At 40.6% G+C, this 27,854-nt stretch overlaps 1 protein-coding gene across 3 annotated transcripts in view; it reads left to right on the forward strand.

The window, feature by feature from the left end:
* Positions 1-27,854, forward strand: part of LOC120995350 (cytochrome P450 4F22) — a 100,327-nt gene that overhangs the window by 44,320 nt on the left and 28,153 nt on the right. For 2 of the 3 annotated variants that reach the window (XM_040424497.1, XR_005777575.1), the window contains 6 exons: positions 622-849; positions 8,492-8,636; positions 14,864-14,917; positions 18,659-18,786; positions 22,885-23,006; positions 23,959-24,226. In XM_040424497.1, coding sequence (XP_040280431.1) covers positions 628-849; positions 8,492-8,636; positions 14,864-14,917; positions 18,659-18,786; positions 22,885-23,006; positions 23,959-24,226 — 939 coding nt within the window. In that variant the 5' untranslated portion in view covers positions 622-627. Of the gene's footprint in view, positions 1-621; positions 850-8,491; positions 8,637-12,413; positions 12,559-14,863; positions 14,918-18,658; positions 18,787-22,884; positions 23,007-23,958; positions 24,227-27,854 lie in introns of those variants that run through there. The other variant, XM_040424496.1, reaches the window with a different exon arrangement.

Raw genomic sequence — 27,854 nt, forward strand, 5'->3', positions numbered from 1 at the left:
TGCCCCTTATAATGTGTAGCAGTACAAAAAATGCCCCTTTTTAGTGTCCCCAGTAGAACAAATGTCCCCATAGTGCTCCCCCTAGTTATAATAATGACTCCCTTATAAAGGCCCAATGGTATGCTGCCTAAGCACAGCGATACAGTTGAATATCAAGAGATGAACACTGCCTCAATGGTAGCGCTCATTGCCCATGGCCCTGCCGCCGCCCCCACTTTTCTCTAGGTTGTACCTCCTGAGGCAGTCGTCTCACATTTCCTCATTGGCGGTGAGCCCCTGTTTATTACAACTGTACGCCAGTTTTCCAGCAAGAGGAGGTGGTCAGCAGCAGGACCTCCTTGACCCAACTTATTTAACAACATGTATATTTCCGAATGCTCCAGCTCCTGATTGGAGCAGGTTTCAGTTCTGACGCATAGACAGCAAAAGATACGACAAATTTATTAAGAGACGTGCTCCTCTTGATAAATTGGTCAGATCTTCATCCAGCGTGGTTTTCCCTAGCATTTTAAACACCCGTCTTTAGTAAATGACCCCCAATATGTACAGTATTAGTTGTTATTTCTAAAGCATAAAATGCTTTTTTTATCTACTAATTACTGTTGTGTCCTTTTTTTTTAGATCAGGATGCTGCCCATAGTGGATCATCTGCTGGACGTGCTCAATTTAGAGCACACACCCTTCAGGACCTATGCAGTCACTGCTTTACTTCTGCTCTTTGTTGGCATCATTGTTCGTGCTCTTTTAAAGATTATGCTGTTCATTCAGGAATATTCTGCAAATGCCAAAAGACTACGCTGTTTTCCAGAGCCTCCAAGGCGCAGCTGGATTCTTGGACACCTAGGACTGGTAAGCTCAAAAAAATAAAGGTATCTCAACAAACTAAAAGATTGTGAACGCAAACATGTTGTATTCTTCCAACTATAAGTCGCATATTTTAGCCAGAAAAAAATCTTTCTAAAAAGTGTCTGAGTCTTGTCCTTGTCCAGAGTCAGGGTGGTCCATCAGTGCCAGACACCTCTAAATGCTTCTTTAATGATCCGACAAAGCCTCCTACAGTGCTTTGCCCAATGCATGATCGGAGATCTGTGAGTCTATACACTTCTCGCTGTCCCTGTCCGACACCAATCTGTGTGATCAGTACAGGCAGGAGAGGACGGTAAGTGATCGTTCAGCTCAAAGAAAGGGTTGTGAGAAATACAGACCTCCTCATGCTGAAGGTCCCCAGGAGGCATCTGGCTTAGTGTAGCTAAAAGACCTTTAATAATGTCACTATGGTAGGAGTCAGCGGGAAAATGAAAGGTCCTACTGGGAAGAGTAAGACCAGGAAGACAATTCAGTGGGTAACAGAGTTCATAAATGTTATTTTTATAAAAGATGTAGACCGGTGTCTAAAATGCAGGTCTTAATAAATGTGCCCCTATATCTTTTATGAAAAGGCCCTGACTTAATAAGGCCCTGCACTGGCGGTGGATCTGCCACAGTTATGCAGGCCTCTACATAACTTTGGCATATCAACCACAGCTCCTAAATGTAAGACAGCTTCCTAACTGTCTTACATTTAGACCATTTTCTACACCTAAACCAGGCGTAGAAAATGATGAATGAGACGGGCCTGCCTGTGTGCTGTATAATGTGTGCTGCATAGCTGTGTATGTATAAAGTGTGTATTACATAGCTGTATGTGTGTAAATTTTGCATGCCGTACATTTTTGTACAAGGGTGCAACCACACAGCATGGTCGTGTTGCGGTTGCGCAGCAGGTGCAGGGCCGAGCAGCAGATGAGAGTGGTTGTTACTCTGGCAAGGATGGTTGTATACAAAGATCACTGTGACAATCCTCACACCAATACCTTAGAGTCGTGCAGTGATAGGAGGATGCACCCTTTCTTCCCATGCGGCTCACCCTGGTGTTGGGACTCCTACCTTATTGTAGTTAGGGTGCCCTTGGTGTTGAATGTTGGTCTGAGTGCAAGGCAGGCAGTGTAGGTGCAGTGGCCTGCGGACGATGGAGGATTCTGCAACCAGACCAGTGGATAGAAGGAATAGTACATCTAACAGTATGAAGGCCCAATTTCAAGGCATAAAACACAGTGTATCCTTTCCTTTTCCCTCTTCAAAACTTTAGGCATGCAATTGAGGTTTTTGATCTAGGTTTTGTAATTCCTGGCTGAGAGCTACATAATTAATATATGGCTGGCAAAACTACACTGCCTCTCCAAAAAAAAAAAAAAAACACCTGGATTTAACTAAGCAAATAGGTATGAGCCTCCTATTGGATAATTACTGCATGGGAGATTATCTTTCAGCTGGCAATAAGTTATTTAACGCCAACTGGTGCAATGAGTTTCTTCTCATTTCTTGACGCTTGCATCATTGCTGTATGTTTCAACATTGACATTCACATGGCTTTTAGAATTTTGGTGCCACAACACGTCAAAATTCTGTAATTCAAGTAGCCCGGGACCTAACACTCTCCTAACTGAGCCGTATGGGCAATACCAGGAGCCAGTGGGCAAATTACAGAAGCAAGAGGCCGACTCACAAACAACTCACTAGTTACCTCCAGCATGTAACCATGCTTGCAGTGGGAGGAGGGAGGAGTCTGCGAGTCCCACTCAAGACTGGCTGATATAGCCCAGGCTTCACAGGTGCACCTAAATGTGACCTGTAGATGGAAAACAGGTACATTTAAATAGGAGTTTATACACCTCCAGGAATCTCTATATATACAAACTGAAAAGACTAGCGTGGTATTAGCAGGAGGTGCTCAAACCCACATGCAGTTGTGCATATATATAGGGGAGCAAATCCTGCACGTGTGGCCCGTTGCTAATGGCAATCCCCAGCAAAATGCATACGGTGGAGGATGCCCGCAGCGAACCACAAGTATATTGATTATGACATCCACACAATTGCTACCTTGTGTAGGATGTCTATTGTGGAACTTGTGGTTCGCCGCGGGCATCCTCCACCGTATGCATTTTTGCTGGGGATCGCCATTAGCAACGGGCCACGAGTGCAGGATTTGCTCCGCTATATATATGCACGACTGCATGTGGGTTTGAGCACCTCCTGCTAATACCACGCTAGTCTTTTTAGTTTGTATATATAGAGATTCCTGGAGGTGTATAAACTCCTATTTAAATGTACCTGTTTTACATCTACAGGTCACATTTAGGTGCACCTGTGAGGCCTGGGACATATCAGCCAGTCTTGAGTGGGACTCGCAGACTCCTCCCTCCTCCCATTGCAAGCATGGCCACATGCTGGAGGTAACTGGTGAGTTGTTTGTGAGTCGGCCTCATGCTCCTGTAATTTGCCCACTGGCTCCTGGTATTGCCCATACGGCTCAGTTAGGAGAGTGTTAGGTCCCAGGCTACTTGAGAAACCTTGGCGTGGTGCCCGGGCTTAGACATGTCCTACACCGTAGGACATGTTGACTAATCTTTCAATTTTAAAATCAGTTTGAGGGTTTAGTAAGACTGCAGAGTGCACCTGTCTTTGCTATTATTTTGTTATATTGTTATATTGATTATGACATCCACACAATTGCTACCTTGTGTAGGATGTCTATTGTGGTACTTGTGGTTCGCTGCGGGCATCCTCCACCGTATGCATTTTTGCTGGGGATCACCATTAGCAACGGGCCACGAGTGCAGGATTTGCTCCCCTATATATATGCACGACTGCATGTGGGTTTGAGCACCTCCTGCTAATACCACGCTAGTCTTTTTAGTTTGTACCCGCAGTTTAAAGACATGACCATGGGACATGTCCCTTCTTGGCGCGGTGTGGGATCTGTGGCCACTTGGGGCAGAGATGTATCCATGTAAACTCTAAACTGGCATGGACATGTGGGAGAGGAAATCATCTATTCATCAAACCACAGACTTATTTCTCAAGGTCTCATGTATGTTTCCGGTAAAAAAGAAAATCTACTGGATCAGAGGAACACCTTTTTTAACCCTCAATTTACTATGTATGAATCAGGAGCCTAATGCTCATTTTGGTTTTTCATGCTGGCAGGTTATATATTATGAGTCTAATCCTACGCTTTTCATTTGTCTTTTTTGTAGCTATAATTCTAATGTCATCCTACAATTTGTGTAATTAAGACATAATTATAATAAGGGAATAATTAACTATTAAATGAAGGCCCCTAGCCTGCTTTGCCTATTAAAAGATTCATTTGTATCTGTTCTCCGCTGCTCTGGTCCTGAGTGGTGACTCTCATCCCTCCATCTTGATTTCTCCCAGCTGGGGCATGGACGTAGTCATGTGTGCCACTGCAGCCAATGACTGGCTTCAGTGGTGACGTGTCCCCAAGCAACATGTCACCACTGAACCAAGTCATCAGCTGCAGTGATGCAGGTAACCATGTCCATCTGTGAGCTGGAAGTAAACAAGCTGCGACCAAAAGATTGAGGAGCGGGAGTCAGCACTCAAGACCAGAGCAGAGGGGAACAGGTAACTATGAATTTTTCAATAGGCGATGCAGGCCTTCAGTTAATAGTTAATTATTAAAAAAAAAAACACTTTAGGTATGCTAGTCCAAGGAGAATAAGATGTCCAATATCGAATACAAGCTTGTGAGTGCTCCTGAACCCACCAAATAATTCATACACATAAGATAATAGTTGTCCAAAATGTACGGTTTTGGTTATTTTGGACAACCATCGTTCCTGATGGCCAATGGTAGATTTCGGTCGGCTGGAAGTGTGATCAACCAGGGTGGAAAATGTAGTAATTTCAGTTGTCGGAAAGTAAGTGTATGGCATGATTGGATGAAAATTTAGCAGACCATTTTTTTCACCTTGCTCAAGCCCCAGGAAGTAAGTTTATTTTTACCATGTCAGCTGTGTTGCCTATGAACGATATCGCGGCCGTGGCAAATAAAAATCTTAGCGTAACTGTTGTTTTGGTTTATTTTAATATAGTGTAAGGACAGTGGTTTTAAACATTTTTGTATTATACTTTCTACTAGAAAACAGGGTGTAAAGAGTCTTCTTAGCAAAGCTGTAATAGTGTAACTAAGGAGAATCTGTCTTCAGTCTTCAGTTCTACTGAGTGCTGAAGATGCCTGGGTGTAACATGCAGCCGCCTCTGGTCACCACCGCAGTCTCCTGCCTATCTGACTGGTTACACACAGGCATCTTTAGTGCTCAGTAAAACACTGAAAACTGATGACAGACTCTTCTTATGCTCAGTTACAGCTGCGATAGAAGACTCTTTAAACCAAAACACCAGTCACACTTTAAGCATATAGGCTGCTTAAGATCAGCATTCATGACCCTGGCCAACCCCCTTCAGCTCTCCCAACAGTCCCATACTGGTAGCCATTATTAGATACCTTCTATTTCTGCTTTCAAGCTTCCTTCTGCATAAGAATAACATTCAGATCTTGCTGAAGCTGCAGTTCTGCTTTATATTAATATTGCTTTCTAAACCACCAGAGCCAGTCTAGTGAAGGCAATGTGCTTATATATTTGTGCTTGTGTAAATGTGCTAATACTGCATCTCACCCCAAATAATAATGTAACTCATGTGCTAATGAATGTATATTTTCTATTAGTCTACACAATATTTTACTTGTTAAAGCAGTAGTTTGTGCTTCAGAACTGCTCTTAATGTGAGGTTGAACAGGAAGTAACAAACCGAGTCATTTTGAAGGCTACTTTGGAACACTTAGGCCTCTTTCACACGGGCGTTTTTTTTTTTCCATCTACGGGCCGTTTTTTGCGTTCCATATACGGAACCATTCATTTCAATGGTTCCGCAAAAAAAAACTGAATTTACTCCGTATGCATTCCGTTTCCGTATTTCCGTTCCGTTGAAGGATAGAACATGTCCTATTATTGCCTGCAAATCACGTTCCGTGGCTCCATTCAAGTCAATGGGTCCGCAAAAAAAAGGAACACATACGGAATGTACTCCGTATGTCTTCCGTATCCGTTCCCGTTTTTGAGGAACCATCTATTGAAAATTTTATGCCTAGCCCAATTTCTTCTATGTAAGCAGTGTATACTGTATTTGCCATATGGAAAAACGGAACGGAAACGGAAACACAACGGAAACAAAAAGCGGATCCGTAAAAAACGAACTGAAAAACCCATACGGTCGTGTGCATGAGGCCTTATCAAAACTGTCTTAGGCTACTTTCACACTTTGTCATGGATCAGCACAGACGGATCTGCACCGATAATACAACCGCATGCATCCGTTAAGAACGGATCCGTTTGTAATATCTTTAACATTGCCAAAACGGATCCGTCTTTAACACCATTGAAAGTCAATAGGGGACGGATCCTTTTTCTATTGTGCCAGATTGTGTCAGAGAAAACGGATCCGTCCCCATTGACTTACATTGTGTGCCAGAACAGATCTGTTTGGCTCAGTTTCGTCAGACGGACAGCAAAACGCTGCCTGCAAAGCGGAATGGAGACTGAACGGAGGCAAACTGAGCGGATCCTTTTCCATTCAGAATGCATTAGGGCAAAACTGATCCGTTTTGGACCGCTTGTGACAGCCCTGAACGGATCTCACAAACGGAAAGCCAAAACGCCAGTGTGAAAGTAGCCTTAGCAGAAAAACTGTCCTAGTTGCTCATAGCAGCCAATCACAGCTAGTCTTTCTTTTCCCTAAGTGCGCTGGAAAAATAAAATCTGCACTGTGATTGGTTGCTTTCAGCAACAAGAAACAGTTTTGGTAAATGAGGTCCATGGTGTCATAGACAGTTCCATTCTCTCTGCACTGTTGTCATGTATAGTCACAATTTAGTTCTTTTTATACCTGCTTGGATTAGTACATTAATAGGCAGACTTACAATAAGAAAGGCACATCCACATGACAGTCCACATTTACCCATGTATAATTTGCATCTTGGCCCCACAGATGCAGAAAGCATGCGGGTGCGTTGTGGGAACATGCGCAATTTTTCCACGCGAGTGCAAAACATTGGGTTTGGGTTCGGTGTTGTATAGACTGTATTATTTTCCCTTATAACATGGTTATAAGGGAAAATAATAGCATTCTTAATACAGAATGCATAGTACAATAGGGCTGGAGATGTTAAAAAAATTAAAATTTAACTCACCTTAATCCACTTGCTCCCGCAGCCCGGCTTCTCTTCTGTCTTCTTCTTTGAGGAATAGGACCTTTTGATGACATCACTGCGCTCATCACATGGTCCATCACATGATCCATCACCATGGTGATTGATCATGTGATGGACCATGTGATGAGTGCAGTGACGTCATCAAAGGTCCTCTTCCTGTGCACAGCAAAGATGAAGACAGAAGAGAAGCCGGGCTGCGCGAGCAAGTGGATTAAGGTGAGTTAAAAAACTTTTTATTTTTTTTTAACCCCTCCAACCCTTGTACTATGCATTCTGTATTAAGAATGCTATTATTTTCCCTTATAACCATGTTATAAGGGAAAATAATAATGATCAGGTCTCCATCCCGATCGTCTCCTAGCAACCGTGCGTGAAAATCGCACCGCATCCGCACTTGCTTGCAGATGTTTGCAATTTTCACGCAGCCCTATTCACTTCTATGGGGCCTGCGTTGCGTGAAAAACGCAGAATATAGAACATGCTGCGATTTTCATGCAATGCACAAGTGATGCGTGAAAACCAACGCTCACTTGCACACCCCATAGAATTGAATGAGTGCGGATTCAGTGCGGGTGCAATGCATTTACCTCACGCATTGCACCCGCGCGGAAATCTCGCCCGTGTGAAAGGGGCCTTAGGGTCCATTCAGATGTCCGTAGTGCATTGTGGATCCGCAATACACCCAGCCGGCACCATCATAGAACTGCCTATTCTTGTCTTGCGGACATGAATAGGACATGTTCTATTTTTTTCCAGAGCCGCGGACCGGAAGATCGGCTGCGCGCTCCAGAAATGCGGATGCAGAGAGCACATAGTGTGCTCTCCGCATCCATTCCAACCCCATAGAGAATGAACGGGTCCGCACCCGTTCTGCAATTAGCGGAACAGATGCGGACCCATTATACGGACGTGTGAATGGAGCCTTAGTGTCACAAATTCTAACAGTAGATATAGTTGGTGAAAGTTGAAGGATGGGACTGAGCATGTGTGACCACCTCAGCAAGGCAAACAGAGAAATAAGCAAAAGAACAAACAGCAGGGGGCGATATACATATATATTTTATTGAATAGCACAGGGGCTATACTAAATTTATAATTATATGCAGTTACAAAAGTATTCAGATCCAGGTGCTGGTTTAAAATACAAATTGTGACATTTTAATATGGCAACCCTAGATGTGGTATAGTTCTGCAAGATACTAGAGAAATAACTGGGAATACGCTTTCAGTGCCCAAGGCTCTTGCACAGAAGCCACAAAGTTGCACATGGTTTCTGTTTGTTACTTTCCTAATGCTTTCTGTATGCTTCAGTCCTAACCAACTTCCGCCTCTTGCTGCAGTGTAACTTTGCATTATGCCTATCATTACTTGTAGTTTTTACCAAATGAAGAGGGAATGCAGGAAATCAGCAAGCAAGTCAGCAAGTTTACCCACTATATGAAGACATGGATGGGACCAGTCATCCCTTTAATATCACTCATTCATCCAGACACCATCAAACCTGTTGTTGCAGCTTCAGGTACTGTATTAGGGGCCTTCGAAGAAACACACAAGGGGACATATACGAAGCATGTTGCATCAGAATTATGGCGTAAAATGCGTCAAAAAGAATGGTGTTTTGATTTGCGCCAAAAATATCAACTCTTTTCCCAAGAATTTTCACCATTAAGAATGCATGACGCCAGAAATGAGTCATAAATGTCAAATCCACAGATCCCCCCATAACAGTGTCATCCACAGATCTCCCCATATCAGTGTGTGATCCACAGATCCCCCATAACAATGCATCATCCACAGATCCCCCGTAACAGTGCATCATCCACAGATTCCCTGTAACAATGCATCAACCACAGATCCCCCCCATAACAGTTTCATCACAGATCCCCCATAATAGTGTCATCCACAGACCACCTTTAGTTCAAAACCCACCAAAAGAACACCTTTTGGTTCAAAATATTTTTTTGTGGATGACACTGTTAAAGGAGCAGAGTGCTGTGGAGGTCACAGTTCAGGAGCAGGTAGGGTGGCCATTCAGGCCACCCTCAAAAGATGGACTTAAAACCCCTGCCCCCAGGTCCCGCTAAGCCATGCCCCCTCCCACTTCGCAGCCATCAGGGATTGAAAAAATGAAGGTAAAAATCAACTTCTGTCAGCTGCAGGGGATCAAGGAAGGGTGACTTTCTCCCTGAAGCTCATGCGCAGACAGCACAGTGCTGCTGTCTGAGAGTGAGCTGTTCAAAAGAACATCCCTGTGTCCATTCAGTCCCTGCGCCGGACGGAGGACAGGAAGTCTGAAAGCCGGACTGTCCGGCCTAAAACCGGACCTCTGGCCACCCTAGGGGCAGGCTGCTGTGGAGGTCACTTTTAAAGGGGATGGGGTGTTGTGGAAATCACTGTTAAGGAGATGGGGTACTGTGGATGTCACTAATGAAGGGGCGGCCACTGTGGAGGTCACTGGTAAAGGGGCAAGGTGCTGTGGAGGTCACTTTAGGGGGCGGGATGCTGTCGTGGTCACTGTTAAAGGGGCGGAGTAATGTAGTTGTTACTGTTATAGTGGATTTTGTCGATATCTTTTAATGACATACACAAACATTAAATGCAATAGATGAAATATACCCGTGCAAAGCCGGGTCCTTCTGCTAGTAATAAATAAAAATTTACCGAAAATTAACAAATGAAAACCAGACATTGCTGTTGAATTATGGTTCAACAGAAAAATGTATAAAACAAAACCAATGAAACTGGCCTGGATAAAAATGATGGTACCCTTAATATTTTATTGCACAACCTTTTGAGGCAATTACTGCAATCAAACGATTTCTCTAACTCTTAATGAGACTTCTGCACCTGTCCACTGGCATTATGGCCCACTCCTCGTGAGCAAACTGCTCCAGCTGTCTCAGGTTTGAAGGATGCTTTCTCCAGACTGCATGGTTCAGCTCCTTCCAGACATGTTCATTAGAATTTAGATCAGGGCTCATAAAAGGCCACTTCAGAATAGCCCAACGCTTTGTTCTTAGCCATTTTTGGATGTTTTTAGCTGTGTGTTTTTAGTCATTATTCGGTTGGAGAACCCATGACTTGCGACCAATCTTTCTCACACTTGGCAGCACATTTCGATCCCCAGAATGCCTTAATAGTCTTGAGATTTCATCTTACCCTGCACAGATTCAAGACATCCTATGCCAGATGCATGTGACTTGCCAAAATGCTCTAGTTTTGTTTTATTTGTCCAAATTACATTCTCCCAGAAGCTTTGTGGCTTGTCAATATGCATTTTGGAAAATTCCAGTCTCTGTTTTTTACAATTTGCTTTCAACAGTAGTTTCTTCCTCTGTCGTCTTTCATTTAGTCCATTTTGGATAAGACAGCAACGGATGGTGCAATCTCACACTAATGTACCTTGACCTAGGAGTTCACCTCTAATTTCTTTGGAAGTTATTCCAGGCTCTTTGGTTACCATTCAAATCATTTATCTCTTCAATTTGCTATCAATTTTCCTCTTTTGGCCACGTCCAGGGAGGTTGGCTACAGTCCCATAGACCTTAAACATTTGAATAACATGTGAAACTGTAGTAACAGGAATTTCAAGCTGTTTGGAGATGGTCTTATAGCCTTTACCTTTAATAATGTTTGCCTAGAATTTTCTTTCTAATCTCCTGAGACAACTCTCTTCTTAGCTTTCTTTGGTCCATGTTCAGTGGATAACACATTATGTTAACAAACAGCACAATGACTATGTTTCACTCTTTAAATAGGCAGACTGACTGATTACAAGTTTGAGGACACTTGTGATGCTAAGTACAGGACACACCTTAGTTTTAACATGTCCCTATGGTCAATGTTTTCTAGGCGTACCATCATTTTTGTCCAGGCCTGTTTTATTAGTTTGTTTTTTAAAATTATTCTGTTGAATCACAATTCAAAAGCAATGTCTGCTTATCATTAGCTGATTGTCAGTACATTTTTATCTATTATTACTTTTATCAGTTTCAAGTTATTTCAGTGACCATTGTGTGTTTTTTTCTTTAATGTAACGGTACCAACATTATTGTCCACGTATGTACATATACAGCATGTAAATTCTTCATTTCCCCTGTGGTTGTGCTGCAGGAAAAATAAACCCTTGCTGCAACGTTCCTCAACAGAGTACAACTGATTACTAAGGATCCCAGCAGTGGGACAGCTGTAAATCAGATACCACATCAAAGCATCTGTAATAGCCATTGAAAATGAATATTCCCTGTTGTGATACATTTACAATAAAGCTACAAGAAAACGAATGCATTTAAAATGTGCACAAATGGATGCAATTTTCATCAAGGATCTGGTTTTCTATTCTATGGCTTAGGCCACATGCACACGACTGTAGTTTTCTTCAGTGTGGTATCCGCATTTTTTATGAATAGATCCATTCATTTGTACGTGACCATGTGCACTTTTTTTTTTTTTGCGGATCCACACGGCCATTACATAAATGAAAGAACTTATGCTTGTCCGTATTTGCAGACTAGAATAGTCCTTTTTATTGATAGGAGTGAGAAAAATACGGAGTGCACACAGAAGCTAACAGTATTTTGTGGATCTGTTTTTTGCAAACCGAAATATTGTCAGACTCGGGGACAATGTTGGTAATGACAACTGGTTTTATACTGGTAGGGCTAGTTATTGCTCACACAGATCTTCCAACATTATGGAAACTATTGGAAGTAACCCAAACCTTTCCCTTTACAATGTTTAAGGCTTGCACGTTTTGTATCAGCATAAATTTGTGCACTAAGCAAAGAACAGAACCAGATGAACATATATATAGCTGAAATGCAGCCATTTTCAGTCTGTAAAAAGTTGGTCATTTTCATTTACTATGGATTGATCATGGTGCATTTGTAGCCTGCTTTGCAAAATTGGTACATTCATTATTAGATTGTACAGTATTTCTTTTATAATTCCTCTCATGGAAATATGTTAAAAATGCTTTTGTATAAGATATATATCTTACAATTACATCTAGTATCTACGGTATACAGTATGTTACAACTTCAACCCATGTTCAGGTATGGGATCTGTTACCTGCATTGCTTGATTTTAGGTTTTTATCTTGGTAATCTGAAGCATGAGATATAATTAGATACATTAATATTGCCACCATCCATCACAACTTTACGTAACTCTGGAGCTCTGACATAACACAATCCCTCCAAGTTTTCTTACCTTTGTTGGCCTTCTGGTTGATTGGTTCCAGATAACAAATACCATATGTGTCCAACTATCTGACTGTGACTTCCCATCACTCTAGATTAGGAACACAGAAGAAGGATTACTGGTGGTAAACGAGTTGGTGAAGCAGTACATCTATGGCTGTTCCTGGTGGTTTAGTCTTTATTATCCCATCGTAAGGCTTTTCAATCCTAGTTACATTAAGCCTGTACTTCAGCTTCCAGGTAGTTCATTCTTTCTAAAGCTCCTGCTCTCAGCTTCAAGAATGTGTATGCTTTGCTTTACATGTGCGAATAAAAGCGGTATTTCCACAAACCTTCATGTTAATGTAAAGCATTAGCTATTGAATATTGAAATACCTGTTGTGATCACTCCCATAATATCTAATGGGTTTTGCTTGTGTTTGAGATGTGGGGTATATCTTCAAAAAAATCTATTGGTCATATGTTAAAGGGATAAAGGGATTATCCCACAAAAAGTATTATGAATACATTTCAAATTAAATATATACAATATATATTTCTACTCCACCGTCTCCTCTTCTCCTAGTGATCTTGTAGAGAAAGGTGAATCGGTCCAGATGCCCTACATTCATTCATCCCTACTTCTTAAGTGATATATATATATCCATGAGGAAAATCTGGCAGCACTCCCTTCAGCAGTACCACAGGGTGCAAGCGGTGATCCCTCGATTCAGGACGGAAGATAAAGAAGAAAATCCGCAGCACTCCTTGAACAATAAAATGTGCTCTTTATTCACACATATCAAAAGTTGACAACGTTTCGGTTCTCTCACAGAACCTTTCTCAAGTCACCTGACTTGAGAAAGGTTCTGTGAGAGAACCGAAACGTTGTCAACTTTTGATATGTGTGAATAAAGAGCACATTTTATTGTTCAAGGAGTGCTGCGGATTTTCTTCTTTATATATATATATATATAAATATATATATATATATATCTGTAGACAGTGGAAAAGGAAATTGTGTGGGAATCACAGGCCATATGTCCTGTTTTGTCTATCAAGTGATTTAAAAAAAGTGATTTAAAAAAAAAGTGATTTAAAAAAGTGATTTAAAAAAAAAGTGATTTAAAAAAAAAGTGATTTAAAAAAGTGATTTAAAAGAAAAATGATATCTAGAAAACCATATAGTCAATTTTAATAAACATGATGACATAGAGTATAATTTTTTTTTTTTTTAAATAAAGTGTCCTATTAAGTCAGCCTACATATCTGTCTAAAACAGATGACTTCCACCAAACCGATTGTTCATAGGGTGTAATTTAACAATAAACAATAGTTTTAGCCGTCTGATTGCAAAACAGTCATCCCTCCACAAATGATGTTTACGTTAAAGAACATTCAAAGGACATTCCCAGGAACATTATTCATCCTTCTCCCAGTGTCAGTGAACATGTATGGGAAGTTTGTACAATGTAATAAAAAGCCAATATTGACTTAAATGTGCATGGCTCTGTTGGCCTAAGGATCATTGAACAGACGATTGTTCATTCAATGGTTATTCAACCATCATCCTATCTAGTGTGTATGGCCACATTATATCTTAAGTAGGCCATACGCATTAATGTTGGTCAGACTGGTTGACTTTAGTAGAACTAGTAGACCATCTAATGTGTATGGAAACCTCTCAATTGTCCCACAATTAGAAGTTGAAGCAGCTGTACAATTAATGTACATTCACCCATGCAACCTTTCATCTCAAATGAGCTTTCCTCTGAGGCAGCAGCTGGTGGAGAGAAGGATCAGACAGTTGGACTTCAACATGTCCAATCCTCTTGTTCTTGGGGTTATAAGCTGTCAGACAGCACCTGTGGGTAGATGGAGATGAGCCAGTGCTTTGACTATGATAGCTTGTGATGTTGCCCTGTGCTATGACAATATAATTTGCAACTGTTTATGTTGCCTTTTGTTCTTCAAAGTTGTATTTGTGTGTTTTTGTTTCTCCTGCGTTGTGTCCTATACCATGTTTATAAATGTTACTTTCCTCATAATTTGTATTACTCTTGGCTCACATTTAAAATAACTTACCATATACATTGTACCCATCATGACTGGTCCTTCCTACAAAGAGCATGAACTGGACCTGAACACACAAAAAGGCAAATCTTTTGAAAAAGAAGAACATATTGTACAATTATAGACACAGTTACATCTCCCTCACAATTAGGCTCCTTTCACATCATGCAGGACTTTCGTCTCCGCTCAAAAATCATGTTCTGAGCGGACACCAAACGGACCCCATTATAGTCTATGGGGTCTTTAGGCTCTGTTACACTCAGTTATCTGCAGAATCCGTCCTTTCCATTCTCCTGCTCCTCAACGGAGCCGGAGAACGGTAAGGAGAAACGGTGATGTGAAAGGAGCCTTATCATGTCACATACTACACAATTTTCTTTATTCACTTTTCTTAACTTCAACATCCCTCACATGTACAGCACAAATATTCACTATAATATATGTGGATTGCAGTTTTATTTTGCTCTAGTAATTAGATTTTTTTTGTTCACAGCTTCCATTGCACCTAAAGATAAATTATTTTATGGCTTTCTTGAACCATGGTTGGGTAAGTTATAGTTTTTGTTTTTCATAAGGTTGATTTATTTTGATTCATAAAGTTAAAGGGGTTGTCTGGGAATACTCATTTCTAGCAGGTGCTGGCAGCCTGCCTCCCCTACCAAAAGGATCATATTTACCCAGGGCTGGTGCAAGGATTTTTGCCACCCTAGGCAAAAGCTAATTTTGCCGCCCCCTTGACTCCGCCCATTGACCACGCCCTTTGCCCGTCCCTTTTTTGTCGGATACCTATTTAATGATTGTTGCATGCAACATTTTACTTGACCAGCTAATTTTAGATATTCTACAGCAGTCCCGTTACAATCCCGCCTCCCCAATCAGCCTTTCAACCAAATAATAAAAATAGTAAAATAGAACATTTAATTAAAACATTTTAATTGTAAACATTTTCTCGTATGCAAAACATAAAATAGAAGCATTGCACATATACAGCAGCATGTACCTGTAACATCCAGTGCCTCCAGGTGACGTCTCCTCCAATGTAGATCTTTTCTGTCATCATCTTCTCAATTCGGTCCGGACACTTCTCTCAGCCGCCTCGTCTCACTTTTCTATCATCATCCCCCAACCTGGAGTCCCCACAGTGTTATCCTGCTGCTCGCTGTGCCCCCCAATACCACAAATACTATCCTGAAGAAATAATAGTGCCCCCATAGTAATAGTGCTCCTCATAGTCCCACCAATAGTTATTCCCTTCTAGAATGCCTTTATTAGTAATACTGCCCCCTACACTGCGCCACTTTAGGTAATATGCCCCCCACACTGCTTCGCATTACGTAATTTGCCCCCCACACTGCCTCGCATTACGTAATTTGCCCCCCACACTGCCCCGCATTACGTAATTTGCCCCCCACACTGCCCCATATTAAGTAATTTGCCCCCCACACTGCCCCACATTAAGTAATTTGCCCCCCACACTGGCTCACATTATGTAATTTGCCCCCACACTGCCCCATATTAAGTAATTTGCCCCCCACACTGCCCCACATTATGTAATTTGTCCCCCACACTGCCTGACATTAATGTATGTTTTGCATCAATTGCTTTGGCAGAGTTCTAGAATTACAATTCTTTGGGGGTCATCTATTAATCTGAAATACACCTAAATTAGGCGTATTTCAGGCGCAGATTGCGGCACAACGGTTAGTAGCGCCTCAATCTGCGACTTCTCCCTGCTCACGCCAGGTCTAAATTTTAATTTTGTGGGAGTGGCGTGGACGGGGAAGGGGACAGGCCCTTCTCATTTACCATTTTCTAGGCCTTTTTTACTGCATAGAAAAAGGTCTAAATGTAAGACAGCTCGGAAGCTGTTTTACATTTAGAACTGGCGGAGGGTCTGCCGAAGTTATGAAGAGGCCGGCACCTCTTCATAACTTTGGCGGAACCACCGCCAGCTTAGGGCTTTATTAAGACCGATGATTAAAACGCCGGTCTTAAAAAGTGTGCTCCTTTATGTTTTGCTCTTGCACACTACTTAGATCCTGAAAATTACAACTACAATTTACAATTGAGTTTTCAGCAACTTCACTAGATGTTTGTGACACTTTAAATTGTAATGAAACATATAGAAATGTATACATATACAGTATATAAATATGCTATCATTGGTCTTTTGCTTCTAGACATTGGCACTATGGGGAGACAATACACCTCATTTATCAAAATTATCCACAGGAATCGAAGAATTAAAGTTGTTTCATTATTTACTAATTCAAAACATGAAAACACTGAATGCTTTATGTGGGCAACAAGGTCACCTTTCTTGTATAGTTTTGATTATTCTTGAGATTTTAAATCAGTTAGTTTTTCTTTTTAAAATTAAACATAAACAGGTAAAACTTAATAAGGCAAATATAAGTACTCACTGTATGGATTTCGCTTGCATTAGCAATGTCCCTAAAATAGTAACCCACACATAATATTTAATGAAAGGAGGTTTAGGTCATAAGGCCACATGTATTCATCTACATTTATAGAGTACAAATTTAAGAAAAATGTAATTATAAAAATAACACAACATATGTAAAAAAAAATCTTATGAATATCAAATACAAGTACTGGGAGGTCTTACAGAGTTAGATAGTATGATTGAAAAAAAGGCACAAATAAATCAAGTTCAACCAAATGATGTTAGAACCTTAAAGGGGTTCTCCGGGATCACTATGATTTTCTAAAGATATATTCTCATGTAGTTGTTCACCTCATGTACATGTTTTTTCGTTTTTTATTATTTGGTCTCTCCTGACCAGTTTTCACCATGTAACCCAATCACTGCTTTGTTCACTTCCTGTTGCTGTATCCAACCGAACCCATGATGCAGTTCTCCTTTTTCTGCCATACCTACAGCACCACCCTAACAATACCCATCTACTTTTTTAGCTCCTCCCATCCAGCTATTTACATAAACACTCCCCTATCACTGCCCCTGTTGCTGCTTTGACACACCCATGGACATAACATCGCAGGAAATAAGAAAGAGCTGCATATACATGGTCATGTGTCCACAGCCCAGAATGGAATGTAGACGCAATAAAAGGTAAAAGAAATGCATTACAAAACTATAGCCAGCTTCATAAATGATTATTTTAAAAGATGTTGATACAAACTGGAAAACCCCTTTAAGTCATGAAATAGGGCATCTGTTACTAGGATCAGCCTATTAACCCATGTACAATACCAGGAAAGGGTGACCAAGTTGATTAAAATCATACCTTTCTTCCCTTGATTTGTTTCTGTGTTTAGGAGAAATAGGTGTTTAAAAAAAAAAAAATGAAAATTACAGCGTAAGTACACTGAGCGTGAGCCGTAGCCACTTGGCTTTTTTGCTCTGTTTCCCTGGACACTTCCCTTTTCCACTTGGATTTCTGTCCCTTTCTGCTCTGTTTCCCTGGACACTTCCCTTTTCCACTTTCTGATTTCTGGCCCTGTCACTCAAGTGGAAAGGGAGTGTCCAGGGAAGCATAGCGGAAGAGCTGAGGTGCACCTAGTGCCTACAACCTGCCCTCAGTGCACTCAATCCCTAATTTGCATACTTTTAAAAGCACATATTTCTCTGAAACACAGAAACGGATTGGGGAGGGTATGCTTTTAATCGCCTGGCACTTGTCTTTATTTGCTTATGTTGCATTGGACTAATACATTTTTACTACTTATAGCCACTCCTATATAATTCATTGTTATTATATTATTATACCATCCCTCAGGGGAACCGCACTTCTTTTTATAGTGATTTTTTATATCTGCGAAACTTGTTACATTATATATAATTATTTAATAAAGATATTTTTTATATTTTGAGCTATAGAGACTTATGTTTTTAATCAGCAGGGTCAGTCCTACTAAGCATTATGGCTGGTTAAACAGGGTGGATCTTGCTGACAGATGACTTTTGGGTAGTAAATGATGTTTTACATTAAAGGGGTTTTACAAGACTTAAATACTGATGACCTATCCTCTGGATTTGTATCAGATCATTGGGAGTCTGTCACCCGGGACCCCCGCCAATCAGTTGTTTGAGAAGGCACCGGCTTGATACCAAGCACAGCCGCTATACAATGTATTGGGCTGTGCTTGGTGAGCATGGAGAAGGCTACAGCACTCAGAGGAGCGCCAGTGCCTTCTCAAACAGCTGATTGGCAGGGATCCCAGGTGTCAGACAATCGAGAGAATAGGTCATTGGTGTTTAGATCTCAGAAAACTTTTTTAACAATGAATAATCTTTACTGTTTAGGAGATGGCCTTTTGCTCAGCCATGGAGAGAAATGGGTCAGGCACCGACGTCTATTGACACCTGCGTTTCACTTTGATATTTTAAAACATTATGTGAAGATTTTTAACCAGAGCACCGATATCATGCATGTGAGTTTAAGCTTGGTCTTAGAATTTAATTTCCATTTTTTTGCATCCTCCCATTGCCATGCAGTGCAACTGAGAGGCACCCAGGACACAGTCACCCTAAACTTTTTAGGTCATGAATATAATGTATTGACTAAAGAAATACCAGAACTCTTTTACAAGGTACATTGGCAGAACATTTGAGAAGTAAATTTGTAAGGGGTATAACTGCCCCTATAACTATAATTATAATACAGTTATATGTGCAAGCAACACAGGATGTGAGAAAGTCTGGGTGACAACCTGTGTGGGTGCTGTAATTGTTGCCAAGTGCCAACCCTTAACCCCTTAAGGACATAGGACGTACCGGTACGCCCTATTTCCCGAGTCCTTAAGGACACAGGACGTACCGGTACGTCCTGACTTAAAATCTGTATTCCGGCGCCCGAGGGGTTAAACGGAACGGGATTTCGGCTGAAATCCTTCAGCCGGCATCCTGTGACAACGCCAGGGGGGGTCATGTGACCCCCCCGTGTCGGCGATTGCAGCAAACCGCAGGTCAATTCAGACCTGCGGTTTGCTGCGCTTTTTGCAGTTTCTGATGCCTGCGGTCCCTGACCGCGGGGATCAGAAACTTTAGAGTGGCTAAAATCATTATTATTCACCCCCCCCTGCACCCCTGCATGATTTGATGCCGGCGGGTGGTGCAGGGGGGGTGTCGCATGCGGTGGGGGCGTTGCGGGAGGCGGGCGGTGCGGCAGGCGGGATCGCGATCCCCCGCCCGCCTCCCCATGAATGATCGTTGGTGTCTAGTGGTTATACCAGGGTGCCAGCACATTGCTGGCACCCTGGTACAAACGGCTGACATCTGTGCAGATGTCAGCCGTTTAACCCTTTCCATACCGCGGTCCGTACGGACCGCTGTATGGAAAAAGTTAACTGTCATCGTCAGGGAGCTCCCTCCCTCTCCATCGGGGGGCTGCTGTGCCTTTGCAGCCCCCCGATGGAGAGGGAGAGAGCTCCCAGAGAGCCCCCCTCAGCCCCGTGCTTACCCTTCCCCGTCTGCGAAGTTCTGAGCAGACGGGGAGGGTTCCCATGGCAACAGGACGCCTGCTCAGGCGTCCTGCTGTCCATGGTGCTGAACAGATCTGTGCTAAAAGCACAGATCTGTTCAGTGTAAGTAAAATACAGTACAGAACAATATATATTGTTCTGTACTGTATTATACAAACATCAGACCCACTGGATCTTCAAGAACCAAGTGGGTCTGGGTCAAAAAAATGTAAAAAGAAGTGAAAAAAGTTAAGATAAAAAAAAAAAACCATTTATCACTGAATAAAAATTAAAAAAATAAAATAAACTACACATATTAGGTATCGCCGCGTCCGTAACGACCTGATCTATAAAACGGTCATGTTACTTTCCCCGCACGGTGAACGCCATAAAAATAAAAAAATAAAAACTATGAGAAAATTGAAATTTTGCCCACCTTACTTCCCAAAAAAGGTAATAAAAGTGATCAAAAAAGTCGCATGTACGCCAAAATAGTACCAATCAAACCGTCATCTCATCCCGCAAAAAATGAGACCCTACTCAAGATAATCGCCCAAAAGCTGAAAAAACTATGGCTCTTAGACTATGGAAACACTAAAACATGATTTTTTTTTGTTTCAAAAATGAAATGATTGTGTAAAACTTACATAAATAAAAAAAGTATAGATATAAATATTAGGTATCACCGCGTCCGTATCGACCGGCTCTATAAAAATATCACATGACCTAACCCCTCAGATGACCACCGTAAAAAAAATAAAAATAAAAACAGTGTAAAAAAAGCCATTTTTGCCATCTTACGTCACAAAAAGTGTAATAGCAAGCGATCAAAAAGTCATATGCACCCCAAAATAGTGCCAATCAAACCGTCATCTCATCCCGCAAAAAATGAGACCCTACTCAAGATAATCGCCCAAAAACTGAAAAAACTATGGCTCTTAGACTATGGAGACACTAAAACATTTTTTTGGTTTTAAAAATGAAGTTATTGTATAAAACTTACATAAATAAAAAAAAATGTATACATATTAGGTATCGCCGCGTCCGTGACAACCTGCTCTATAAAATTACCACATGATCTAACCTGTCAGATGAATGTTGTAAATAACAAAAAAAAAAAAACGTGCCAAAAAAGCTATTTCTTGTTACCTTGCTGCACAAAAAGTGTAATATAGAGCAACCAAAAATCATATGTACCCTAAACTAGTACCAACAATACTGCCACCCTATCCCGTAGTTTCTAAAATGGAGTCACTTTTTTGGAGTTTCTACTCTAGGGGTGCATCAGGGGGGCTTCAAATGGGACATGGTGTCAAAAAAACCAGTCCAGCAAAATCTGCCTTCCAAAAACCATATGGCATTCCTTTCCTTCTGCGCCCTGCCGTGTGCCCGTACAGCGGTTTACGAACACATATTAGGTGTTTCTGTAAACTACAGAATCAGGGCCATAAATAATGAGTTTTGTTTGGCTGTTAACCCTTGCTTTGTAACTGGAAAAAAAATATTAAAATGGAAAATCTGCCAAAAATTTGAAATTTTGAAATTGTGTCTCTATTTTCCATAAAATCTTGTGCAACACCTAAAGGGTTAACAACGTTTGTAAAATCAGTTTTGAATACCTTGAGGGGTGTAGTTTCTTAGATGGGGTCACTTTTATGGAGTTTCTACTCTAGGGGTGCATCAGGGGGGCTTCAAATGGGACATGGTGTCAAAAAAACAGTCCAGCAAAATCAGCCTTCCAAAAACCAAACGGCGCACCTTTCACTCTACGCCCTACTGTGTGCCCGTACAGTAGTTTACGGCCACATATGGGGTGTTTCTGTAAACAGCAGAGTCAGGGCAATAAAGATACAGTCTTGTTTGGCTGTTAACCCTTGCTTTGTTAGTGTAAAAAATGGGTTAAAATTGAAAATTAGGCAAAAGAATGAAATTCTCAAATTTCATCCCCATTTGCCAATAACTCTTGTGCAACACCTAAAGGGTTAACGACGTATGTAAAATCAGTTTTGAATACCTTGAGGGGTGTAGTTTCTTAGATGGGGTCACTTTTAGGGAGTTTCTCCTCTAGGGGTGCATCAGGGGGCTTCAAATGGGACATGGTGTCAAAAAACCAGTCCATAAAAATCAGCCTTCCAAAAACCATACGGCGCACCTTTCACTCTACGCCCCGCTGTGTGGCCATACAGTAGTTTACGGCCACATATTGGGTGTTTCTGTAGACGGCAGAGTCAGGGCAATAAAGATACAATCTTGTTTGGCTGTTAACCCTTGCTTTGTTAGTGGAAAAAATGGGTTAAAATGAAAAATTAGACAAAAAAAATGAAATTCTCAAATTTCCTCCCCATTTGCCAATAACTCTTGTGCAACACCTAAAGGGTTAACAATGTATGCAAAATCAGTTTTGAATACCTTGAGGGGTGTAGTTTCTTAGATGGGGTAATTTTTGGGTGGTTTCTATTATGTAAGCCTCGCAAAGTGACTTCAGAGCTGTAGTGGTCCCTAAAAATTGAGTTTTTGTAAATTTCTGAAAAATTTCAAGATTTGCTTCTAAACTTCTAAGCCTTATAACTTCCCCAAAAAATAAAATATCATTCCCAAAACAATTCAAACATGAAGTAGACATATGGGGAATGTAAAGTCATCACAATTTTTGGGGGTATTACTATGTATTACAGAAGTAGAGAAACTGAAACTTTGAAATTTTTCAAATTTTTTCAAATTTTTGGTAAATTAGGTATTTTTTTGTGCAAAAAAAATAATTTTTTTGACTTCATTTTACCAGTGTCATGAAGTACAATATGTGACGAAAAAACAATCTCAGAACGGCCTGGATAAGTCAAAGCGTTTTAAAGTTATGAGCACTTAAAGTGACACTGGTCAGATTTGCAAAAAATGGCCTGGTCCTTAAGGTGAAAATGAGCCCGGTCCTTAAGGGGTTAAGTAGCTCATAAAAAGTTTATTAAAATATTTAAACTCACAAAATAAGGAAAATTTGGTTTTTTCTAGAAATTTGTTTTTATTTTAGATATACATTTTATTTAATTCATGTATTTGTGTATGTTTTCACAGGCTAAATGGCACAGATTATGTACTAAAGGCCCGGTATTCCTGGATATGTTTGAACACATCAGCCTTATGACTTTAGACAGCTTGCTGAAATGTACATTTAGCTATGACAGTGACTGCCAAGAGTATGTACATTTATATATATCCTTTGCTTTAAAATTATTTTTTTCTCTAACAAGATGAGATTAGTCTTTCAAGAGACTCACAATGATATTGGTAAATGGTGATGAGCAGGAACAGGAATGGAGCTATTTCTGAAAATAAAGCTGACCCTTTTTCTCTGATCTTAAACAAACCCTTAAATGGATAATGAACACATTCAAGCAGTTGTCAAATTCATTATGGCCCACAAGCAATGCCCACAGTACTCATACTGTAACGGGGTGCTGAAGGCGTGGAAGAACCTGCTGCTTAGCTTCAGGAGCGAGGATCTGTGTTTGACCTCGTTCCCAGGGCGGCTTTGCTAGCTGGGAGGCTCCCCGCTCCTAAGTCTGCCTTGAGTGCCGAGCTGATCACTCGGTGCTCGACTGGTTGGTCTGTCGGTAATGTGATGCTGGCCACATCACATGACCCTCACTCCCCACTATAAATACAGGCAGCCTGCTGGCCACAGGTTGCCTGTTAATTTAGGTTCCTGGCGTTTATTGGATACCTGTATACTTACCTGATCCTGTTCCCTGACGATCCTTTGCCTGTTCCTCCTGTACTGCGCATCCCTCCTAGTATTTTCACCTCGGCTTCCACCTGACTATTATTTGCGGACTCGTTTGGTACTTCTCGACTCTCCTGGTATTTATGACCCCGGCTTCTCCTGACCATTCTTTGCTTATCCCTCTGTACTGCATTGTCCTCTTGGTTTTGACCTGGTCCGTTCACTATCCGTTATTTGTCTTGTCTGTCCTTCCCGCACGTATCCTAAGTTAGGGACTGCCGTCCAGTTGTCCCCTGTCATCAGGACTCGTGAGGCAAGTAGGCAGGGCCAGGGGTGAGGGTGGAGCGCAGTGGTCACTATCCTTCCCCCTGTGTGTGTGTACGTGACCGTTACACATACTCATTTGTTAAATGTTATCTTTACAGGAAGCCAAGTGATTATATTGCTGCAATTTACGATTTGAGCCAATTGATTGTAGAACGTGAACACTGCCTACCTCATCACTTTGATTTCATCTACCGCTTTTCCTCCAATGGGAGAAAATTCCAACATGCCTGTAGAATTGTGCATGAGTTTACTGCAAATGTAGTGCAACAGAGAAAGAAGGCTTTACAGCAGAAGGGGTCAGAGAACTGGATCAAGTCCAAGAAAGGAAAAACACAGGATTTCATTGACATTTTACTACTGTCAAAGGTCAGGTCAAGCGTCATCTATCAATGTGAATTTTATCAACCCTAATGCATTATGACGTGTATTTGTAACGGAAATAGAATGCTTTGGCTAAAGGCTGCATGCCATGCATGTACATCATGGGGTTGCATGGACATAGTGGCCATGTCCTTTTGATCAACAGTGGTAGACCATCGGTGATTGACCACTGGGCTTTTACTGTAACTGCAATAATCAGACCACTGTCTAATCCTTTAAATGCTGTGGTCTACAGGTGCTTCTCAATAAATTATAATTTCATCGAAAAGTTAATTATTTTCAGTAATTCAATTTAAAAAGTGAAACTCATACATTATATAGATTCATTACACACATAGTGATCTATTTCAAGCATTTATTTCTTTTAATGTTGATTATGGCTTACAGCTAATAAAAACCAAAAAATCATTATCTCAGAAAATTATAATATTGTGAAAAAGTTTAATATTGTAGACTCATGGCATCACTCTAATCAGCTAATCCTTTAAATGGTCCTTCAGTCTTGTTCAGTAGGCTACACAATCATGTGGAAGACTGCTGACTTGATAGTTGTCCAGAAGACAGTCATAGACACCCTCCAAAAGGAGTGTAAACCTCAAAAGGTCATTGCTAAAGAATCTGGCATATTAATTGATAGTTGAATGGAAGGAAAAAGTGTGGTAGAAAAAGGTGCACAAGCAACAGGGATAACCGCAGCCTTGAAAGGATTGTCAAGAAAAGGCCATTTAAGAATTTGGGGGAGATTCACAAGGAGTGGACTGCGGCTGGAGTCAGTGCTTCAAGAGCTGCCACACACAGACATATGTAGGACATGGCCTACAACTGCTGCATTCCTTGTGTCAAGCCACTCATAATCCAGAGATAATGTCAGAAGCGTTATACTTGGGCTAAAGGCCCTATTACACCAGCAGATGTAGAAGGCGATTGTTGGGAAAGAAGCATTACATGAAGCGACACAGGATACCGATGTATTGTGCCAGAATTAGCTTGAGGGGAGCACAGGCAGGAGCAGCGATCTGTGCTCCGTCCTGTGCAGTGTTCTTCACAGCAGCCAGTAATCCATACACCAGTACAGCGCTGACAAGCCAGCGCTGTGCCAGAATGATGATTTTAGGAAGCAGCAAAATCCAGGAATTTGGGTCCTTTTTTAAGATGGAAAACAACATAATTAATAAAGTATATTACAAAAAAATGACTTTTGAGCTATTTAAAAGAGTTTAAAAGAAAAACTGTTTAGTTACTCTTTAAACTTACACTGCATAATTGAAGCTGATGGTATAGTCTAACATCCTCAGTCTCATTAGCGCAGTGCGCATGTGCCTGATACCACTGGAGTAGTGTTCCAGACTATTCTCCCGGTAATTTCATTTATTTTATTTTGTGGGGGGATGGATCTGCTACAGACAGGGTTGGGACCCTAAACCCCAGATGCATAATGACATTCTAGTGGTTTAGTGATCTCAAACCAGGTAACAGGTTCCCTAGGTACAAGCAAAATTTTGATTTTCCATTTTAGATTTTTCCTCTCCATCTTCCAAAAGCCATACTTTTTTCTTTTATTTGCTCCTCACATAGTCATATGAGGGCTTATGTTTTGCGGGAAAATTGTAATTTCTTATGAAAACTTTATTAACCATATGTATTGTAAAAAGGGAAACAATTCTTTGAAGGGTGAAACTGAAAAAAGAAAACATAGGATTTGTTAGGGTTTTCATGGCATTCACTATGCACTAAAAATTACATGGCACGTTATTCTGCAAGTTAGTGTAATTATAGCTATACCATACTTTTATTATGTTTGGCTACTTTTTATATTAAACTTAGAAAAAAAAATTCTTTACATTCCCATATTCTGACAGTCATAACTGTCAGATTATATTTTTACATTTGCATCTGCAGAGCTATTTGAGGACTTGTTTTTTGCTGGGTGAGGGATTGTTTCTAATATGCAGTGTTTTAGCGTACAGTACATATGACTTTTTGATAATTTTTTCTTTCTTTTTGGGGGGGTGAGAAGTGACTAAAAAAAGCAGCAAATCAATTTTTAGTTTTTTCTGTTATGACGCTCACTTTGCATGATAGATATCACAGTGAATATTTTTATTTTTTAATAGTTTGAACATTTTTGGTGTGGTGATGTGAATTATGTTTATTTTTTATATGTAAAATTGGGAAAGGGTGGAGTGATTTGAATTTTTTAGATCTGGGTTTCCTTTGGGGAGCATACAATCTTCTGATCATTTACTATGGCAGGCTTGGGAGCCTTCACAAAGCCCCAGATTGCCATAGTAAATGATTAGAACACTGCAGTCTAACTCCTCAGACGCTGTGGTCGCTATTGAGTTATCTCCAATCCTGGTCATTGCGGACTGGTGTCAGCTGTATTAGATAGATGCGGTGCGGAGAGGAAGAAAAAGGAGCCCTTCGCACCCGTTAAAAGGAAAGAGAAAACACGTACTAGGCGCCAAATCCCTTAGTCACAGATCGTGATGAGGATTATGTTTGGTTCTTAATTGTATATAGGAAATAAAAAGACCTTCACCTGGGTCTAGGGAAAGAGCCAAGAGTTTAAGAAGGGCACCACAACCCTATAATGGTGATGTTGACAAATGGAGATTATAAAATGAAATTAATAAAATCAAATGCACTCACTTCACAGGGGGGGCAGTCACCAGGATAAACTCAAGACACCTGGGACTATTTATTCCCCCCCGGCCAGGATCGCATGTAGAAATATAAATAATTGAACGCCGCCTACACAAATGGCTTCTGGTCAATCATTTTAATAATACGTGGCTCAACGCGTTTCGAGGGTCTGAAGCCCTCTTCTTCAGGAGAAATAAACGAATTTGGTTGCAACAGAGAAAAACAAATGCTAAATGCATAGATAAAAATGTAGCGTAAATATATATATACATGTATGTGTATGCATACATATAAACACACACATATCTATACGTCCACACCAGTGTGAAAGAATATTTTGCCCCAAATTTTTCATTAGGCGCAAGGAATGGATCATAAAAATATATGTATAAAATATAATGTATAGTACATAATATATAATATATCAGGCTTACTAATAATATATAAGCAGATAAAATTAATGAAATAAATATAATGAAGATCCGATAAAAACCAAGTGAAAATAGATATGCATGTGTACAGAAGTGTAAAAACATATATTGTACACCAAGAATATAAATGTGAATAAATTGTAAAAATACATATAGAGAAAATGCACATAAAATATATATAGAACCTAAATGAATTTCAATTTCATGTATCCAAAAATAATTAAATTGATCTGTACCTTCAGGAGTGCTTGAACAAATTTTAAGACCAGTCTGGAGTCCTTGGGATAGGTTGTTCTGGTGGAAAATTTATATGTAGCCTACTGGTTTGCACGTGTATTTTGGCTGGAGTCTATAGAACCTCCCACTTCCTGTTTGTGTGAATCAAACTGAATCGTTTTTTTGGGATTATTTGGTTTATATTTCGTCTGTAGTCTTTGTTTTGTCTAACTGTGGCAGTGGAAGGGGCCCTAGTTCTATTGTTTTAAATCTAAAGATGTCATTAAAAAGATACTAAATACCTCTAATCGCGATGCGTT

This window comes from Bufo bufo, chromosome 3 (assembly GCF_905171765.1).
Source record: "Bufo bufo chromosome 3, aBufBuf1.1, whole genome shotgun sequence".
Classification (NCBI taxonomy): Eukaryota; Metazoa; Chordata; class Amphibia; order Anura; family Bufonidae; genus Bufo; species Bufo bufo.